The sequence below is a fragment of the Coregonus clupeaformis genome, chromosome 31 (assembly GCF_020615455.1).
Source record: "Coregonus clupeaformis isolate EN_2021a chromosome 31, ASM2061545v1, whole genome shotgun sequence".
NCBI lineage: Eukaryota > Metazoa > Chordata > Actinopteri > Salmoniformes > Salmonidae > Coregonus > Coregonus clupeaformis.
The window spans coordinates 13,825,123-13,843,843 of record NC_059222.1 but is presented as its reverse complement, the minus strand read 5'-3'; the positions used below and the strand labels follow the sequence as shown (position 1 = coordinate 13,843,843).

The 18,721-nt window shown below is 42.2% G+C and overlaps 1 protein-coding gene across 1 annotated transcript; it reads left to right on the top strand.

Annotated features, from left to right (window-relative positions):
• The first annotated feature begins 4,925 nt into the window (after positions 1-4,925).
• On the top strand, positions 4,926-17,940 carry si:ch1073-13h15.3 (inactive all-trans-retinol 13,14-reductase). The gene is made up of 11 exons (XM_041858931.2): positions 4,926-5,188; positions 5,627-5,809; positions 11,680-11,921; positions 12,184-12,379; positions 14,643-14,840; positions 15,722-15,841; positions 15,988-16,126; positions 16,338-16,447; positions 16,560-16,726; positions 16,859-17,018; positions 17,437-17,940. The coding sequence occupies exons 1-11, from the start codon at positions 5,032-5,034 to the stop codon at positions 17,601-17,603; spliced, it is 1,839 nt and encodes a 612-aa protein (XP_041714865.1). The 5' UTR covers positions 4,926-5,031; the 3' UTR covers positions 17,604-17,940.
• The last annotated feature ends 781 nt before the right edge of the window (positions 17,941-18,721 follow it).

The window sequence follows — 18,721 nt, the reverse complement described above, 5'->3', positions numbered from 1 at the left end:
TCTTCTTCTTCATTGAGGTGTTATGGCGGTGTGCATACCAATATTAGGTGCATTACCGCCACCTACCGGGCTTGAGTGTGATGGCGACTCAAGTCCTTTTTTTTTTTTACTAACCCAAAATAGCCCAGCCACAGCCTGTGTTTCTAATGGGAGCAAATTAATCATAGTGGGCAGAACAGGCAAGGACGTGGGTAGAGCAAAGCATGAGCTAGCAAGATCCTATTGGTGCGTTCTAGCATGTATTTGCAAATTTCCATTTAGGAACGCACATGTGCAATAACTCAATTCGCCCTTGCACTCCTTCTTAACAACACACTTTTTTGGAACTTTGGCAAAGGGTAAAGTCTACAACACTTTGCCCTCTCTGTACATAACAGATTCTGTTATTTCTGTATAACTAAAAATCGACAATGAAGTTAGCTCTTTTAGTATGGCGGTCAATGGGAAAGAATGTTTGTTTTCCCCAATTTGTGGATGTGGGAATTCCTTCTTATGACGTGAATATCGACTCGGAGTATGGAGATTCAGATTCTGCACTCTAGTCTACATAGATGGTGGAAGGAAATTATTGCTGACTGAATTACAGATTTTCTGGATGGGTTTTGAGTAAATTGGGGAGGGTGAGGCTTATTCCCAGGGATGTGATCGTTCTTCTGAGCGTTTGCCTTTGATGTTCATAGGTTTGACAGTGAAGGAGGACATGATCTGTAATTTATGCTGCTGGAGAGTTGGGTCATGTTGTGTTTTCCTATCTTTTGGAGGGAGTGGTTGAGGCCATTGTGTCCTATTTGCAGCTTGTGGATTAGGCACTGCCATAAAATGTTATAATCTAGGATCCTCTTGGATTGTACTTATGTCATTGGGCCAAAGTTTTATTTAATACGGTTACAATAGCTTACAGCCTTATATTTAATTAGTTTACAATATGTGGGTTACAGGTGATCATAGATACTGTGCAATACCAAACCAGTCTTCATCTTTTCTGAAATGCTTTCACAACTGAAGTGCTGTTATAAATGAATAAAACAGAATACTTTGTGTTTAAAGTCTACTCTTATCTTAATTACCTCATCTGATAACGTAACATTATCTCCCTAAACCAATTCAAACTTGTTATTCTCTTCAAGTGGGCAGATAAGCATTTTGAAATGCAAGCACATTTGAACCTGTAGTTGAGGTTAAAATTGTGTTTAATAATAAACTACATTCAGCAATCTGACTCCATTATTATGTGAATGCTATAGGCCCATAGGCGTATCCGATGGGTGTAGTCAAGGTAGCTAGCCTTGCATCACCTCTCGGAATACTATAAGTTACATGTATCCAAGATAACTGTTATACAATTATTAAGAGGCTGAGAGACAAAGTGCTAATATATTGCAATCAATGTCCTGGTATTAAGTGATTGAGTTAACCTTCGCTCAGAGCTGCACAGTTAGAGGCTAAGCATACAGTGGGGAAAAATGTATTTAGTCAGCCACCAATTGTGCAAGTTCTCCCACTTAAAAAGATGAGAGAGGCCTGTAATTTTCATCATAGGTACACGTCAACTATGACATACAAATTGAGAGAGAAAAAAATCCTGAAATCACATTGTAGGATTTTTAATGAATTTATTTGCAAATTATGGTGGAAAATAAGTATTTGGTCAATAACAAAAGTTTCTCAATACTTTGTTATATACCCTTTGTTGGCAATGACACAGGTCAAACGTTTTCTGTAAGTCTTCACAAGGTTTTCACACACTGTTGCTGGTATTTTGGCCCATTCCTCCATGCAGATCTCCTCTAGAGCAGTGATGTTTTGGGGCTATCGCTGGGCAACATGGACTTTCAACTCCCTCCAAAGATTTTCTATGGGGTTGAGATCTGGAGACTGGCTAGGCCACTCCAGGACCTTGAAATGCTTCTTACGAAGCCACTCCTTCGTTGCCCGGGCGGTGTGTTTGGGATCATTGTCATGCTGAAAGACCCAGCCACGTTTCATCTTCAATGCCCTTGCTGATGGAAGGAGGTTTTCACTCAAAATCTCACGATACATGGCCCCATTCATTCTTTCCTTTACATGGATCTGTCGTCCTGGTCCCTTTGCAGAAAAACAGCCCCAAAGCATGATGTTTCCACCTCCATGCTTCACAGTAGGTATGGTGTTCTTTGGATGCAACTTAGCATTCTTTGTCCTCCAACCACGACGAGTTGAGTTTTTACCAAAAAGTTCTATTTTGGTTTCATCTGACCATATGACATTCTCCCAATCCTCTTCTGGATCATCCAAATGCACTCTAGCAAACTTCAGACGGGCCTGGACATGTACTGGCTTAAGCAGGGGGACACATCTGGCACTGCAGGATTTGAGTCCCTGGCGGCTGTCACTATTCCGTCGTGGATGTGGTGGAGGAGTCAAGCGCAGGAAACAGAGGTTTAGTCCAACAAGACTTTTAATAGTCTCAATAACACGAGAACAAAACCCCGACCTCGAAAACACGAAGTGGCGAGGGAAAATTACGCACACGCGTAAAACACTAAACATGAAAAAATGACACGGAAAACAAACACGTATCATAAACACAGTGGCAACAGAATAACAACACACAAATACCCTAGATCACAACACGGAACTTATAAGACACGTAATCAACTCCCAAACAGACACAGGTGTGACAGACAGACAAAAGCAATCAAACACAGAAACATAGAGCGGTGGCAGCTAGTACTCCGGGGACGGCGAACGCCGAAGCCTGCCCGAACCAGGAGGAGGAGCAGCCTCGGCCGAAACCGTGACAGCGGCGTAGTGTGTTACTGATGGTAGGCTTTGTTACTTTGGTCCCAGCTCTCTGCAGGTCATTCACTAGGTCCCCCCGTGTGGTTCTGGGATTTTTGCTCACCGTTCTTGTGATCATTTTGACCCCACGGGGTGAGATCTTGCGTGGAGCCCCAGATCGAGGGAGATTATTAGTGGTCTTGTATGTCTTCCATTTCCTAATAATTGCTCCCACAGTTGATTTCTTCAAACCAAGCTGCTTATCTATTGCAGATTCAGTCTTCCCAGCCTGGTGCAGGTCTACAATTTTGTTTCTGGTGTCCTTTGACAGCTCTTTGGTCTTGGCCATAGTGGAGTTTGGAGTGTGACTGTTTGAGGTTGTGGCCAGGTGTCTTTTATACTGATAAGAAGTTCAAACAGGTGCCATTAATACAGGTAACGAGTGGAGGACAGAGGAGCCTCTTAAAGAAGAAGTTACAGGTCTGTGAGAGCCAGAAATCTTGCTTGTTTGTAGGTGACCAAATACTTTTTTTCCACCATAACTTGCAAATAAATTCATTACAAATCCTACAATGTGATTTTCTGGATTTTTTTTTCTCAATTTGTCTGTCATAGTTGACGTGTACCTATGATGAAAAAATTACAGGCCTCTCTTATCTTTTTAAGTGGGAGAACTTGCACAATTGGTGGCTGACTAAATACTTTTTTCCCCCACTGTATATGATTTGTGTAATGTGAATAACAGTTACCAATAGACCTACTAAATTATGAACGTATAGTCAATCAAATAATTACTCTGTAAAACGAGGAATGCATTTACTTAATTCAACTAATAGGACTTATTAGTCACAAAATTATCACTTAACCAGTGGAGGCTCCTCAGAGGAGGAAGGGGAGGACCATCCTCCTCAGTGAATGTCCTTTTTTTTTATATAGTGAAACATTAAAAAAGTTAACAATTTTAGATAAAACTATACTAAATATATTCACATGTCACCAAATAATTGATTAAAACACACTGTTTTGCAATGAAGGTCTACAGTAGCCTCAGCAGCACTCTGTAGGGTAGCACCATTGTGTAGCCGGAGGACAGCTCCTTTCCATACTTTTCTGGGTACATTGACTTCAATACAAAACAGAGGAGGCTTGTGGTTCTCACTCCCTTCCATAGACTTACACAGTAATTATGACAACTTCCGGAGGACGTCCTCCAACCTATCAGAGCTCTTGCAGCATGAACTGACATGTTGTCCACCCAAGCTGACGCCTTTAATAATTTCTTCCTTTGCAACTCAGTAGTTACTATATTCATTTGTGATGGCTATATAGGTTACTTTTGTGAATGTGCTTTCTTTGATGTACAGTATACAGATTGCTAGACAAAATGTATTAGCTCCTGTTAAGACACAAATAATAGTTTGTTTTCCTATGCATAGTGCATATGGCTAAGTCCATCTGAATGTATAGATGTGTGTGTGCTATGAGTAAAATCATTGCCTTGTTTCTCACAAAATGGCTATAGAACCTTCACCATTGGTATGCTAATGTTGGGTGCTGTAAACTGAGATGGCTAATACACTTCATTTTCAAATTGCTTGTGAAACCGTTCTTACCCTATCATTTTATGTATATTTTGAGTTGCTTGAAAGTTGTTTTGATTCAACTTCAGGAATTGTTCTTAATTAATTCAAAATGTTGTTTATTTTCTCATTTTCAAGGCGATTCCATTTTCTCTCAAAGGGAGGAGAGTTTTGGAGAGTTTTATTTAGTAAATATTCCCTCTGCAGGACACATTATTTAGACAGACAGGGAAAATGGGTCTGTGACAGTGCAAGGGGTTTTACACTGTCTGGGGGTCGGGCCTAGGCAATGAATCAAAGGTAAAGGCATAGGAGACGGGAGCATGGTGCAAACAAACTTAAGGGAACAGTGTTCAACTGGAGCTTGTTACCCTAGTCAGCATTCCTGGTGCTGGCTAGGCTTGGCGTTGAGAGGTGGCGTGGCAGTGGAGGTACACTGCTGCACCACAGGGTCTTTCACATCTCTATCTTTATTGTTAGTCATAGTCATAACAAGATAATTGAGTGTTGCACAAACTAATTTGCTTATCACTTTCCACCTCAGACGTTTAGCACTTCCCTCAATAAAAGGGGCCTGCAGAAGGTAGAGGTGTTTCAGAAACGTCAAGACTCTCTGCTGTCAACTCTCCTTCCTCCTGCCTTATTGACAGACAGGGATTTCAGTGCTTTATTGCTCTGTGCAGTCTTCATCATGTGGCTATTGATATTCTTAGCCTGGTTGGTGATATGGGCTGGTGGGACGTACTGGTATCTTTTCGGCAAGCCAAGCCCTTTCTCTCTGGAGTCAGTGAGGCCTCCGGGACCCCGGGAGTTTGACCAGAGGAAGAGGGACAAAGTGATCAAACAAGGTAAGGTAAAGCTCTGGGTTGATTATTTGATTATGGCTCTGTGATTGTGGTAGCATTCTAATCCATCTCCGAGCGATAGAAGATATATCATTTATGTACAATCATATAGGAGCAAAGACAAGGAATGCCCCAATGAAAATGAAATGTAGATACCTTACGTTTATGACCGTTGGAAGAAGATGGGTATTGTATGACAACCTCTGTACACTTTTGAATTTCACTTTTCACCTCATTTTATGATAACATGTACCGCCATTTTCAGATAAGGATTGAGAGTGTAGAGAGAGGTATAGACAGAGAGAGATACTGTATACTGCAAATGGCCTGGTTTTATGAGTATGTTATCTCAATGACCTACTAAATGTCATAATACATCTGATTGTAAAAGAGCATTTTAACTTAGCAACATTATTAACTTGAATTTGGTTTTCTGTCCAGGTTTCAGAGTTGACAAAGTGCCCCAGAACCTGGATGCCATAGTGATTGGTAGTGGCATTGGGGGCCTGACGGTGGCGGCCACGCTGGCCAAAGTGGGGAAGAAGGTCCTGGTCCTGGAACAGCATGACCAGTCAGGAGGCTGCTGTCACACCTATGTAGAGAAAGGATTCGAATTTGATGTTGGTAAAACAGAGGTCTTGTTTATTTGTATTTATTAAGGATCCTCAAGGCAGCAGCTACTCTTTCTGGGGTCCAGCAACATTATGGCAGTTATATACAATTTAAAATATTACATGACATTACATTTCATAACACTTTTCACAAACATTAAGTGTGTTCCCTCAGGCCACTACTCTACTATCACATATCTACAATACAAAATGTATACATGTATACATGTGTGTAGAGTGCGTGTCTTATCATGTGTATGTGTGTCTGTGCCTGTGTGTGTGTGTCTCTTCACAGTCCCAGCTGTTCCATAATGTGTATTATTATCTGTTCTTAAAAAATCTGATGTGGAATATTTTTTTATTTTTTTATTTATTTCACCTTTATTTAACCAGGTAAGACAGTTGAGAACAGGTTCTCATTTACAACTGTGACCTGGCCAAGATAAAGCAAAGCAGTGCAATAAAAACAACACAGAGTTACATATGGGGTAAAAAAAACAAAGTCAAAAATACAACAGAAAATATATATACAGTGTGTGCAAATGTAGCAAGTTATGGAGGTAAGGCAATAAATAGGCTATAGTGCAAAATAATTACAATAGTATTAACACTGGAATGCTAGATGTGCAAGAGATTATGTGCAAATAGAGATACTGGGGTGCAAAAGAGCAAAATAAATAACAATATAGGGATGAGGTAGTTGGGTGGGCTAATTTCAGATAGGCTGTGTACAGGTGCAGTGATCGGTAAGGTGCTCTGACAACTGATGCTTAAAGTTAGTGAGGGAGATAAGAGTCTCCAGCTTCAGAGATTTTTGCAATTCGTTCCAGTCATTGGCAGCAGAGAACTGGAAGGAATGGCGGCCAAAAGAGGTGTTGGCTTTGGGAATGACCAGTGAGATATACCTGCTGGAGCGCAGACTACGGGTGGGTACTGCTATGGTGACCAATGAGCTAAGATAAGGCGGGGATTTGCCTAGCAGGGATTTATAGATGGCCTGGAGCCAGTGGGTTTGACGACGAACATGTAGTGAGGACCAGCCAACAAGAGCGTACAGGTCACAGTGGTGGGTAGTGTATGGGGCTTTGGAGACAAAACGGATGGCACTGTGATAGACTACATCCAATTTGCTGAGTAGAGTGTTGGAGGCTATTTTGTAAATGACATCGCCGAAGTCAAGGATCGGTAGGATAGTCAGTTTTACGAGGGCATGTTTGGCAGCATGAGTGAAGGAGGCTTTGTTGCGAAATAGGAAGCCGATTCTAGATTTAACTTTGGATTGGAGATTCTTTATGTGAGTCTGGAAGGAGAGTTTACAGTCTAAACAGACACCTAGGTATTTGTAGTTGTCCACATACTCTAGGTCAGACCCGTCGAGAGTGGTGATTCTAGTCGGGTGGGCGGGTGCCAGCAGCGTTCGATTGAAAAGCATGCATTTAGTTTTACTAGTGTTTAAGAGCAGTTGGAGGCTACTGAAGGAGTGTTGTATGGCATTGAAGCTCGTTTGGAGGTTTGTTAACACAGTGTCCAATGAAGGGCCAGATGTATACAAAATGGTGTCGTCTGCGTAGAGGTGGATCTGAGAGTCACCAGCAGCAAGAGCGACATCATTGATATACACGGAGAAAAGTGTACGCCCAAGAATTGAACCCTGTGGCACCCCCATAGAGACTGCCATAGGTCCAGACAACAGGCCCTCCGATTTGACACACAACTCTATCTGAGAAGTAGTTGGTGAACCAGGCGAGGCAGTCATTTGAGAAACCAAGGCTATTTAGTCTGCCAATAAGAATGCGGTGGTTGACAGAGTCGAAAGCCTTGGCCAGGTCGATGAAAGACGGCTGCACAGTACTGTCTATTATCAATCGCGGTTATAATATCGTTTAGGACCTTGAGTGTGGCTGAAGTGCACCCATGACCAGCTCGGAAACCGGATTGCATAGCGGAGAAGGTACGGTGGTATTCGAAATGGTCGGTGATCTGTTTGTTAACTTGGCTTTCAAAAACTTTTGAAAGGCAGGGCAGGATGGATATGGGTCTGTAGCAGTTTGGATCTAGAGTGTCACCCCCTTTGAAGAGGGGGATGACCGCGGCAGCTTTCCAATCTCTGGGGATCTCAGACCTTATGAAAGAGAGGTTGAACAGACTAGTAATAGGGGTTGCGACAATTTCGGCGGCTAGTTTTAGAAAGAAAGGGTCCAGATTGTCTAGCCCAGCTGATTTGTAGGGGTCCAGATTTTGCAGCGCTTTCAAAACATCAGCTGTCTGAATTTGTGTGAAGGAGAAGCGGGGGGCATGGGCAAGTTGCAGCGGAGGGTGCAGAGTTGGTGGCCGGGGTAGTGGTAGCCAGATGGAAAGCATGGCCAGCTGTAGCAAAATGCTTGTTGAAATTCTCGATTATTGTAGATTTATCGGTGGTGATAGTGTTTCCTAGCCTCAGTGCAGTGGGCAACTGGGAGGAAGTGCTCTTATTCTCCATGGACTTTACAGTGTCCCAAAACTTTTTGGAGTTAGTGCTACAGGATGCAAATTTCTGTTTGAAAAATGTAGCCTTTGCTTTCCTGACTGCTTGTGTATATTGGTTCCTAACTTCCCTGAAAAGTTGCATATCGCGGGGGCTATTTGATGCTAATGCAGTACGCCACAGGATGTTTTTGTGCATGGCCCTATGTAGTACTGTACGCCTCCCATAGTCTGTTCTTGACTTGGGGATTGTGACGAGACCTTTGGTGGGATGTCTTGTGTGGTATGCATGCGTGTCCGAGCTGTGAGCTAGTAGTTTAAACAGACACGTCGGTGCATTCAGCATGTCAACACAGACTTCTCCCAATCTTAACTACTGTTGTATCGACATGTTTTGACCGTGACATTTTACAATCCAGGGTTACTCCAAGCAGTTTAGTCACCTCAACTTGCTCAATTTCCACATTATTTATTACAAGATTTAGTTGAGGTTTAGGGTTTAGTGAATGATTTGTCCCAAATACAATGCTTTTAGTTTTTGAAATATTTAGGACTAACTTATTCCTTGCCACCCATTCTGAAACTAACTGCAGCTCTTTGTTAAGTGTCACTGTAGTAGCTGAAATGTATAGTGTTGAGTCATCCGCATACATAGACACACTGGCTTTACTCAAAGCCAGTGGCATGTCATTACTAAAGATTGAAAAAAGTAAGGGGCCTAGACAGCTGCCCTTGATTATGTTGGCGAGGCTTCCATTAAATAACACCCTCTGTGTTCTGTTAGACAGGTAACTCTTTATCCACAATATAGCAGGGGGTGTAAAGCCATAACACATACGTTTTTCCATCAGCAGACTATGATCGATAATGTCAAAAGCTGCACCGAAGTTGAACAAAACAGCTCCCACAATCTTTTTATCATCAATTTCTCTCAGCCAATCATCAGTCATTTGTGTAAGTGCCGTGCTTGTTGAATGTCCTTCCCTATAAGTGTGCTGAAAGTCTACAGTAAAATAACATTGTATCTGGTCAAACACAATTTTTTCCAAAACTTTACTAAGGGTGGGTAACAGGCTGATTAGTCGGCTATTTGAGCCAGTAAAGGGGGCTTTACTATTCTTGGGTAGCGGAATTACTTTTGCTTCCCTCCAGGCCTGAGTGCACACACTTTCTAGTAGGCTTAGATTGACGATATGGCAAATAGGAGTGGCAATATCGTCCACTATTATCCTCAGTAATTTTCCATCCAAGTCGTCAGACACCGGTGGCTTGTTATTGTTGATAGATAACAATACTTTTTTCACCTCTTCCACACTCACTTTACAGAATTCAAAATTACAATGCTTGTCTTTCATAATTTGATCAGCTATACTCGGATGTGAAGTGTAAGCGTTTGTTGCTGGCATGTCATGCCTAAGTTTGCTAATCTTGCCTATTAAAGAAATGGTTAAAGTTATTGGCAATATCTGTGGGTTTTGTGATGAATGAGCTATCTGACTCAATGAATGATGGATCTGAGTTTGCCTTTTTGCCCAAAATTTCATTTAAGATGCTCCAAAATATAGTATAGTTTCTTCTTCCTTTAATTCAGTTTAGTCACATGATTTCTCAATTTGCAGTATGTTTGCCAATCAGTTGTGCAGCCAGACTTATTTGCCATTCCTTTTGCCTCATCCCTCTCAACCAAACAATTTTTCAATTCCTCATCAATCCATGGGGATTTAACAGTTTTTACAGTCATTTTCTTAATGGGTGCATGCTTATTAGTAACTAGAATAAGCAGTTTCATAAATGTGTCAAGTGCTGTGTCTGGTTGCCCCTCATTGCAAACCACAGACCAACAAGTATTCTTTACATCAACAACATAGGAATCCCTACAAAACGTATTGTATGACCTCTTATACACTATATTAGGCCCAGCCTTTGGAACTTTGGTTTTCCTAGATATGGCTACTATATTGTGATCACTACATCCAATGGATTTGGATACTGCTTTAAAGCACATTTCTGCAGCATTAGTAAAGATGTGATCAATACATGTTGATGATTTCATTCCTGTGCTGTTTGTAACTACCCTGGTAGGTTGACTGATAACCTGAACCAGGTTGCAGGCACTGGTTACAGTTTGAAGCTTTCTCTTGAGTGGGCAGCTTGATGAAAGCCAGTCAATATTTAAATCACCCAGAAAATATACCTCTCTGTTAATATCACATACATTATCAAGCATTTCACACATATTATCCAGATACTGACTGTTAACACTTGGTGGTCTGTAGCAGCTTCCCACAACACTGGGCTTTAGGTGGGGCAGATGAACCTGTAGTCATTTTACTTCAACAGTGTTTAACATGAGATCCTCTCTATGCTTTACAGGAAAGTGGTTCTGAATATAAACAGCAACACCTCCAACATTGGCATTTCTGTATTTTCTGTAGATGTTATAACCATGTATTGCTACCACTGTATCATCAAAGGTATTATCTAAGTGAGTTTCAGAGATTGTCAGAATATGAATGTCATCTGTTACAAGCAAATTATTGATTTCATGAACCTTGTTTCTTAAGCTACATATGTTGACGTGGGCTATTTTTAGCACTTTTCTGGGATGCTTGATTGTTTTCATTGCTTTACTGGGAAGCTTAGCAGAGGTAGACATGATCATGTTATTTATGTTAGTGCAGGGTGAGCTGCACACAGTGGACTTCCTACTAGGGCACACCGCCTCAGTGCTGAAAGTATAACTCTTGTTCATAGGCACCTGATTACTGCATACAATAGCTGTAGGATCAGCAGAGGCATTCAGGGCAGTTAGAGGGACATAAATTAGGTTACTTACATTTTGTCTACCAACGCCCATGGGATAATGTACATTTGCTGAATCATTATGACAACTCAGCGACACAATGGTAGGGATTAACTGAGCTGGGCTACGGTCATTGTTGTGGGATTCTTACACTGATAACTTGTATTTAATAGACCACGTGTCATAGAAAGTTTACTATGACTTATTCCAAGTATTCAATGTATCATGCATTACTTTGGAGTGAACACATTTGAAATTAGCACAAATGCCATCTAAATGTAATTAATTCACAAACAAGAAGCTGTGTTGAGAAGAAGGGCCTGCTTGTTTCTCTAAAGGTTAGGGTAGTACATTATCCTCATGCATAGTCAATGGTTTCTCATTAGATGGGCAAGTGGCAAAGTCAAAATTGGCTATATCATAAAAATGTACATTGGTCTTAATTTAAGGTTAGGGTTAGGCACATGCTTGCTTAGCAATGTGGTTAAGGTAAGGTTTAAAATCTTTAAGAAGATGAATTGTAGAAATTGGCGGGTTTATGTTTTTGCCAGTCAATGGCTTTGTGACCTGATGTAACATCTTATTGAAGCATGATTTGTCCCCATTGTCCCATCCAGGTCTCCACTACATCGGCCAGCTCCATGAGAACAGTCTGCTGCGTATTGCGTTCGACCAGATCACCGAGGGCCAGTTGGAGTTTGTGGAGCTGGACCAGCACTTTGACACCATCCAGATTGGTGAGGGAGAGGACAAACGCGAGTACACCATCTTCGCTGGCAAGACAGAGATGGAGGCTCACCTGAAGAATCAGTTTCCAGACGACGTCACTGCCATTGAAACTTTTTTCAATATCATGAAGGTACTTTATTTTTTTCAGCTCAGGGCTTTGTTGGTAATGAGAACACTGAAGTGATCAAATGAGTATCAACAGTATTGTAGTCACCTCAACCCATCACCTAGCGACCTTATCAAGAGATTTGGATCTCTTTGTGTAACAGCTGAGGTGTTTGGTTGACAGTTCCAAGGTCCTAGGTTCAAGCCCTGGTTGGGACTACCCTCTGACTTCACTAAAGTATAATAACTGGTGTTTTTACCTCAAATGTCCTTTTATATCATGCCAGGTGTCAGCCAAGAAGACCCACTACCTGGCCTCTCTGAAGCTGATCCCCCAGTGGCTGGCTCTGTTCTTGCTGAAGTCCAGGATCACCAACCTCTGCTCCTCCATCTTTACCCTCTCTGGGACTGGAGCTACAGACCTGGTGAGCACCTTGACCACCAACAAGGACCTTCACATCATCTTCAGCTACCTATTCTACGGTACGTGGTCTTAACATTCTAGATTCTATTGTATTGTATTCTATACTAAACTATACTATTCTATTCCATTCCATTCTATAATTTCAGTATTATTCTATATATTCAGTATTATATATGTATACACAGTACCAGTCAAAAGTTTGGACACACCTACTCATTCAAGTGTTTTTCTTAATTTTTTACTATTTTTGTACATTGTAGAATAATAGTGAAGACATCAAAACTATGAAATAACACATATGGAATCATGTAGTAACCAAAAAGTAGCCACACTTTGCCTTGATGACAGCTTTGCACACACTTGGCATTCTCTCAACCAGCTTCATGAGGAATGCTTTTCCAACAGTCTTGAAGGAGTTCTCACATATGCTGAGCACTTGTTGGCTGCTTTTCCTTCACTCTGCGGTCCAACTCATCCCAAACCATCTCAATTGGGTTGAGGTCGGGTGATTGTGGAGGCCAGGTCATCTGATGCAGCATTCCATCACTCTCCTTGGTCAAATAGCCTTTACACAGCCTGGAGGTGTGTTTTGGGTCATTGTCCTGTTGAAAAACAAATGATAGTCCCACTAAGCGCAAACCAGATGGGATGGCGTATCGCTGCAGAATGCTGTGGTAGCCATGCTGGTTAAGTGCGCTTTGAATTCTAAATAAATCACAGACAGTGTCATAAGCAAAGCATCCCCACACCATAACACCTCTTCCTCCGTGCTTCATGGTGGGAACCACACATGCGGAGATCATCCGTTCACCTACTCTGCGTCTCACAAAGACACTGCGGTCAGAACCAGAAATCTCAAATTTGGACTCATCAGACCAATGGGCTGATTTCCACCGGTCTAATGTCCATTGCTCGTGTTTCTTGGCCCAAGCAAGTCTCTTCTTCTTATTGGTGTCCTTTAGTAGTGGTTTCTTTGCAGCAATTTGACCATGAAGGCCTGATTCACGCAGTCTCCTCTGAACAGTTGATGTTGAGATGTGTCTGTTACTTGAACTCTGTGAAGCATTTATTTGGGCTGCAATCTGAGGTTCAGTTGACTCTAATGAACTTATCCTCTGCAGCAGAGGTAACGCTGGGTCTTCCTTTCCTGTGGCGGTCCTTATGAGAGCCAGTTTCATCATAGCGCTTGATGGTTTTTGCGACTGCACTTGAAGAAACTTTCAAAATTCTTGAAATTTTCTGGATTGACTGACCTTCATGTCTTAAAGTAATGATGGACTGTCGTTTCTCTTTGCTTATTTGAGCTGTTCTTGCCATAATATGGACTTGGTCTTTTACCAAATAGGGCTATCTTCTGTATACCACCCCTACTTTGTCACAACATAACTGATTGGCTCAAACGCATTACGAAGGAAAGAAATTCCACAAATAAACTTTTAACTAGGCACACCTGTTAATTGAAATCCATTCCAGGTGACTACCTCATGAAGCTGGTTGAGAGAATGCCAAGAGTGTGCAAAGCTGTCATCAAGGCAAAGGGTGGCTACTTTGAAGAATCTAAACTCTAAATATATTTTGATTTGTTTAACACTTTTTGGTTACTACATGATTCCATATGTGTTATTTCATAGTTTTGATGTCTTCACTATTATTCTACAATGTAGAAAATAGTAAAAATAAAGAAAAACCCTTGAATGAGTAGGTGTGTCCAAACTTTTGACTGGTACTGTATATTTTTTGTGTGTGTGTTTTACACCCTTTTTCTCCCCAATTTCAATCTTGTCTCATTGCTGCAACTCCCCAACAGGCTCGGGAGGCAAAGTTTGAGTCATGCGTCTTCCGAAACATGACCCAGCAAACCGCGCTTCTTAACACCCGCCCGCTTAACCCGGAAGCCAGCCGCACCAATGTGTCAGAAGAAACACAGTTCAACTGATGACCGAGGTCAGCCTGCAGTCGCTCGGCCCGCCACAAGGAGTCGCTAGAGCGCAATGAACCAAGTAAAGCCCCTCCGGCCAAACCCTTCCCTAACCCGGACGATGCTGGGCCAATTTTGCGGCGCCCTATGGGACTCCCAATCACGGCCGGTTGTGATACAGCCTGGGATCGAACCCGGGTCTGTAGTGACACCTCTAGCACTACGATGTAGTGCCTTAGACCGCTGTGCCACTCGGGAGGCCCTCAGTATTATATTCTATGCTCGGAAAGAGCCTAAGACAAACTGAGCCACAACTGGACTATGGCAACCAGGGAATATCTGCCATAATTCATGAAATAGAACTGAGGTAGCTAATCGTTTCTTTTCTGTTTTTTTCCCCTCAGGTGTTCCCCCCAAGGACTCCAGTGTTGTTATCAATGCTCTTTTGTTGCACCACTACAAGAGAGGAGCGTACTACCCTAAAGGAGGAGCCAGTGAGATCTCCTACCACATCATCCCTGTCATCCAGAAGTCTGGAGGCAACGTCCTGGTCAGAGCACCTGTCACTCAGATCCTGGTCAACAAGGACGGGGCTGCATATGGTGAGAATCCAGATATCGTCCATATCCGTTTCACGATGGACAAGTTTTAATACTCACCACTGCACCCTGTATCAAAAGGTTGGCTGGTCCTCATTGAAGTCCCGTAGATAACTTAATTACTTCCTTTTGGTTTACAAAGCTCTACTACACAAGCTTCCAACTTACCTTCATTGCTAAAGTATAAAAGAATGAGCTACCAAACTCGCTCGCAGGGTTGGTTAACTCTTGAGGTCCCTCTGGTCTTTTAGTGCCCCCCACCTGCAAAATTCCTTGCATCTTGATTCCCTGGTGCCGCTAGGGCAGTTTAGGACTCTGGTGTTAAATGAATTAATTGAGGATTGCAGTTGTTTTGATTGATTGTAATGGTTTAGTTCCTGAAATTGTAGTATTGTAATTGTACCTTTGTAGTTTTTTTATTCTTGTTTTATTTGGAATGGTCATTTTCTTGATTGTGAATATGTTTGTACTCAGGGCGCCATTGTGAATGAGACTCTGGTCTCAATTGGGCTTCCCTAAATAAATAAAAGTCCAAAAATATTTTTTTTTAACAAATGCTGACAATCCCGATATGGTCCATATCCATTTCACAATGGACAAACAGAGTCCTATTGTATTGATTCAGTCCCTGAAACATAGGACAGATATGAAAACTCTATAATAACAGCCCAAAGACAAATTACATGCACAGTCCACACAGTCTCCCCTTGTGTGCTAGGAGAGTAAGTGTCCCATCGCTTATTTCCGAATGCAAGAATTATGAGGACTTAAAGAAACTTGTCCTATTTCTAATCATTAAATATATTTCCATGATGAGATCATGTTGATATTTCAAAGGCATACAATGTCTTTCTGAGTCTGCTCCTGTTTGTTTCCATTGCCAGGTGTAAAGGTGAACAAGGGACAGGAGGAGGTGGAGGTACATGCTCCTGTGATCATCTCCAACTGCGGTCTGTTCACCACCTTCCAGAAACTACTGCCCCCTGAGATCCAGACCAAGCCAGGTGAGTCACACTGACAAACTAACAGCATGTAGGATTTCAATCAATTGATTGATTGATCAGTCAATATGTGTTGCCTTATGATGTTCTATCTTACTACTGTAAAGTATTGCTATGGGTTGATGGTAAAACACTTTTATTCCTAACAGACATCCAGGAACGTTTGGACATGATGAAACACGGCAGAGGATCATTATTGGTCTTCTCTGGCTTTGATGGAACCCAAGAGGAGCTGGGTATTGTCTCCACCAACTTCTGGCTCTACAAAAATAATGATATGGATGGCTCGTAAGTACCAGGCACCGAATCCTCTTTCAACATTGAAATGAGATGATATCGCCATCTGTACTCAGAAGGTGGCGCTGCTGCATAAACAATAAGTACAAGCAGTTACTATGGCATCACTACATAGCCTACAGTTGTATATGGAGATTAGTTTAATTGATGCATCATCACTCCAGCATTTTTCAGATGTTTACAGCCTTGTTGTTTTGTGTAGGATGGAAGGGTTCTTTGCCATGAGTAAAGAGGACGCACCTGATAACATCCCTATGATGTTCATCACCTTCCCCTCTGCCAAAGATCCTACAGCCAAGACGAGACACCCAGGTAGGATACTGTACCAATGAATATCAAAGATAATGTAGTCAAAGGGCGTGTACTTCTTTGTGCCACAACTACGCTGCAGACGTGTCGGCTGTTTACCATGTTACATTTCCAGGGAAATCATGCATGACGATATTGACCATGGTGAAATACGAGTGGTTTGAGGAATGGACAGAAACCTCAGTAAGAAAAAGGGGAGATGACTACACCAACTACAAAATGAAATTCGCAAACAATCTCTTTGACTGGGCATGCACCCTATTCCCCAAGCTGAGGGAAAAGGTATGAACAATTTTTTTCAATTAACATACAGGAGTGTATATTGTGTCTCTCTCTGTGTCTGTCTGTGTTTGGGGCTTTTTAGTGGTTAATCCATGTTAATTGATAACGTCTCTATGCTCTGTCTGTTTCCAGTTGGTGTTCCAGGACGTTGCGACCCCCCTGACTAACATGCACTACCTGGGAGCCCAGCGTGGGGCTATGTACTCTGCTGAGCACAACCTGGACCGCTTCCATGCTGAGGCTGTGGCCAGGAACCGCTGCTCCACCCCTGTCAAAAACCTCTTCATCTCAGGTAACACTCCTGGAACTTCTCCTCTAATGCTTCTCTTAAAGATGAAATCATTTATAAAGGGAGACGAAATGTGCATTAGCCGTAAAGTCTATTTTGTATGAGCTATATAGTCACATTTTGTGAAGACTATTTACAGTTACAAACTCTTGTTAGATTTTTTTTTGAATGTACTGGGCAGCAGGTAGCCTAGTGGTTAAGAGCGTTGGGCCAGTAACTGAAAGGTCGCTGGTTTGAATCCCCAAGCTGACTAGGTGAAAAAAAATCTGTTGATGTGCCCTTGAGCAAGGCACTGAACCCCAATTGCTCCTGTAAGCCGTTCTTAATAAGAGCATCTGGTAAATGCACTGTATGTGAGGGAGCTTGCATGTCTTCAGGCCATCTTTGCCTTATATGGTGTGTGTGGTTGTACCTTTTCCAGGGCAGGATGTGTTCAGCTGTGGGATAGCAGGAGCGTTGCACGGGGGTCTCCTGTGTGCCTCCACGGTCCTGGGCCACATCGTCTACATCGACCTCCTCTTCCTCAAGAAGAAGCTGAAGAAGCAGAAATCCAGAAAGATGGCCAGGCTGGTTAAGAAGCTCGAGTGAGGAGACTGCACTCTATTTCTATGCTCCGGAGTGAAGTTTCCCCTATAAGTACAGATCTAGGATCAACTTCCCCTCCCCCCAATCCTAACCTAAACAATAAGTTGGGACAATTTAAAACTGACCCAAGATCAGTGTCTATGGCCAGCTTCATCCTACACACTACTTCTACAGTAAGGTAGCCTATGCAGGGTCGAAGAAGAAGAAGAAACCACTAACATCCGTTTTTCAGGGACACAATATCTTCAACATAAAAACGTATGTAGGGACCACAGGAGGTTGGTGGCACCTTAATTGGGGAGGATGGGCTCGTGGTAATGGCTGGAGGGGAATAGGTGGAATGGTATCAAATACAACAAACACATGGTTTCCATGTGTTCGATGCCATCCCATTCGCTCTATTCCAGCCATTATTGTGAGCCGTCCTCCGCTCAGCAGCCTCCACTGGTAGGGACTCCGCTCAAGCGTTTCTTTTACACCTGCTACATTAGGTTAACAGTAAGGCTGCTCTCTCCTTCCCCGCAGGACTAAGTCTGAACTGCAGGATTCATTCTTGAATATGTACAGAATGCACCACTTACACCGTGTCAAAGTTTTAAATGTTTTAATGTGAATCATTTAATATTGTATTATTGTAAACATGTAACATGGTCAGACCAGGTGCCAGGATAAAGTGACTAAGGGGACAGTTGAAGTCAGCTATCGGGCACAACTTGTGGGGGTCTTGCATTGGAATTATATTGAATTCTGCTTATATCAGGTTATACCACAATAAACATAAAGTTCAAAGCTGACACTCTGAGATCATTGAGTGCTTTTGAAGTGACAGGTTGGCGCGAAATCTGGAGCCTATCTCAGCTGTGGTGTATCTACACAATGGACAGCACCCTAACACACTAAAGCAAGGCCGTTTTATTAATTAATATAGACTACAAGATATATAGGGTAATTCACCTATTACAAACAGCCTATGTGAATGCAGCCTTACACACCGCTGTCTTACAAAAATAATGCTAACTAAATGCTGAAAGTAGTAGCTTAGTTATTTTTGCTTGCAAACTAAAAAACTGAATAGCAGTTTGGCTTAGAATACTGCGAATGTGAACAATTGAATGACAACA

Coding starts and splice junctions, on each gene's coding strand:
- si:ch1073-13h15.3 (XM_041858931.2), top strand. CDS start 5,032: ATGTGGCTATTGATATTCTTAGCCTGGTTGGTGATATGGGCTGGTGGG. Junction 5,189..5,626: donor GGACAAAGTGATCAAACAAG/GTAAGGTAAAGC, acceptor TTTTCTGTCCAG/GTTTCAGAGTTGACAAAGTG. Junction 12,380..14,642: donor CTTCAGCTACCTATTCTACG/GTACGTGGTCTT, acceptor TTTTCCCCTCAG/GTGTTCCCCCCAAGGACTCC.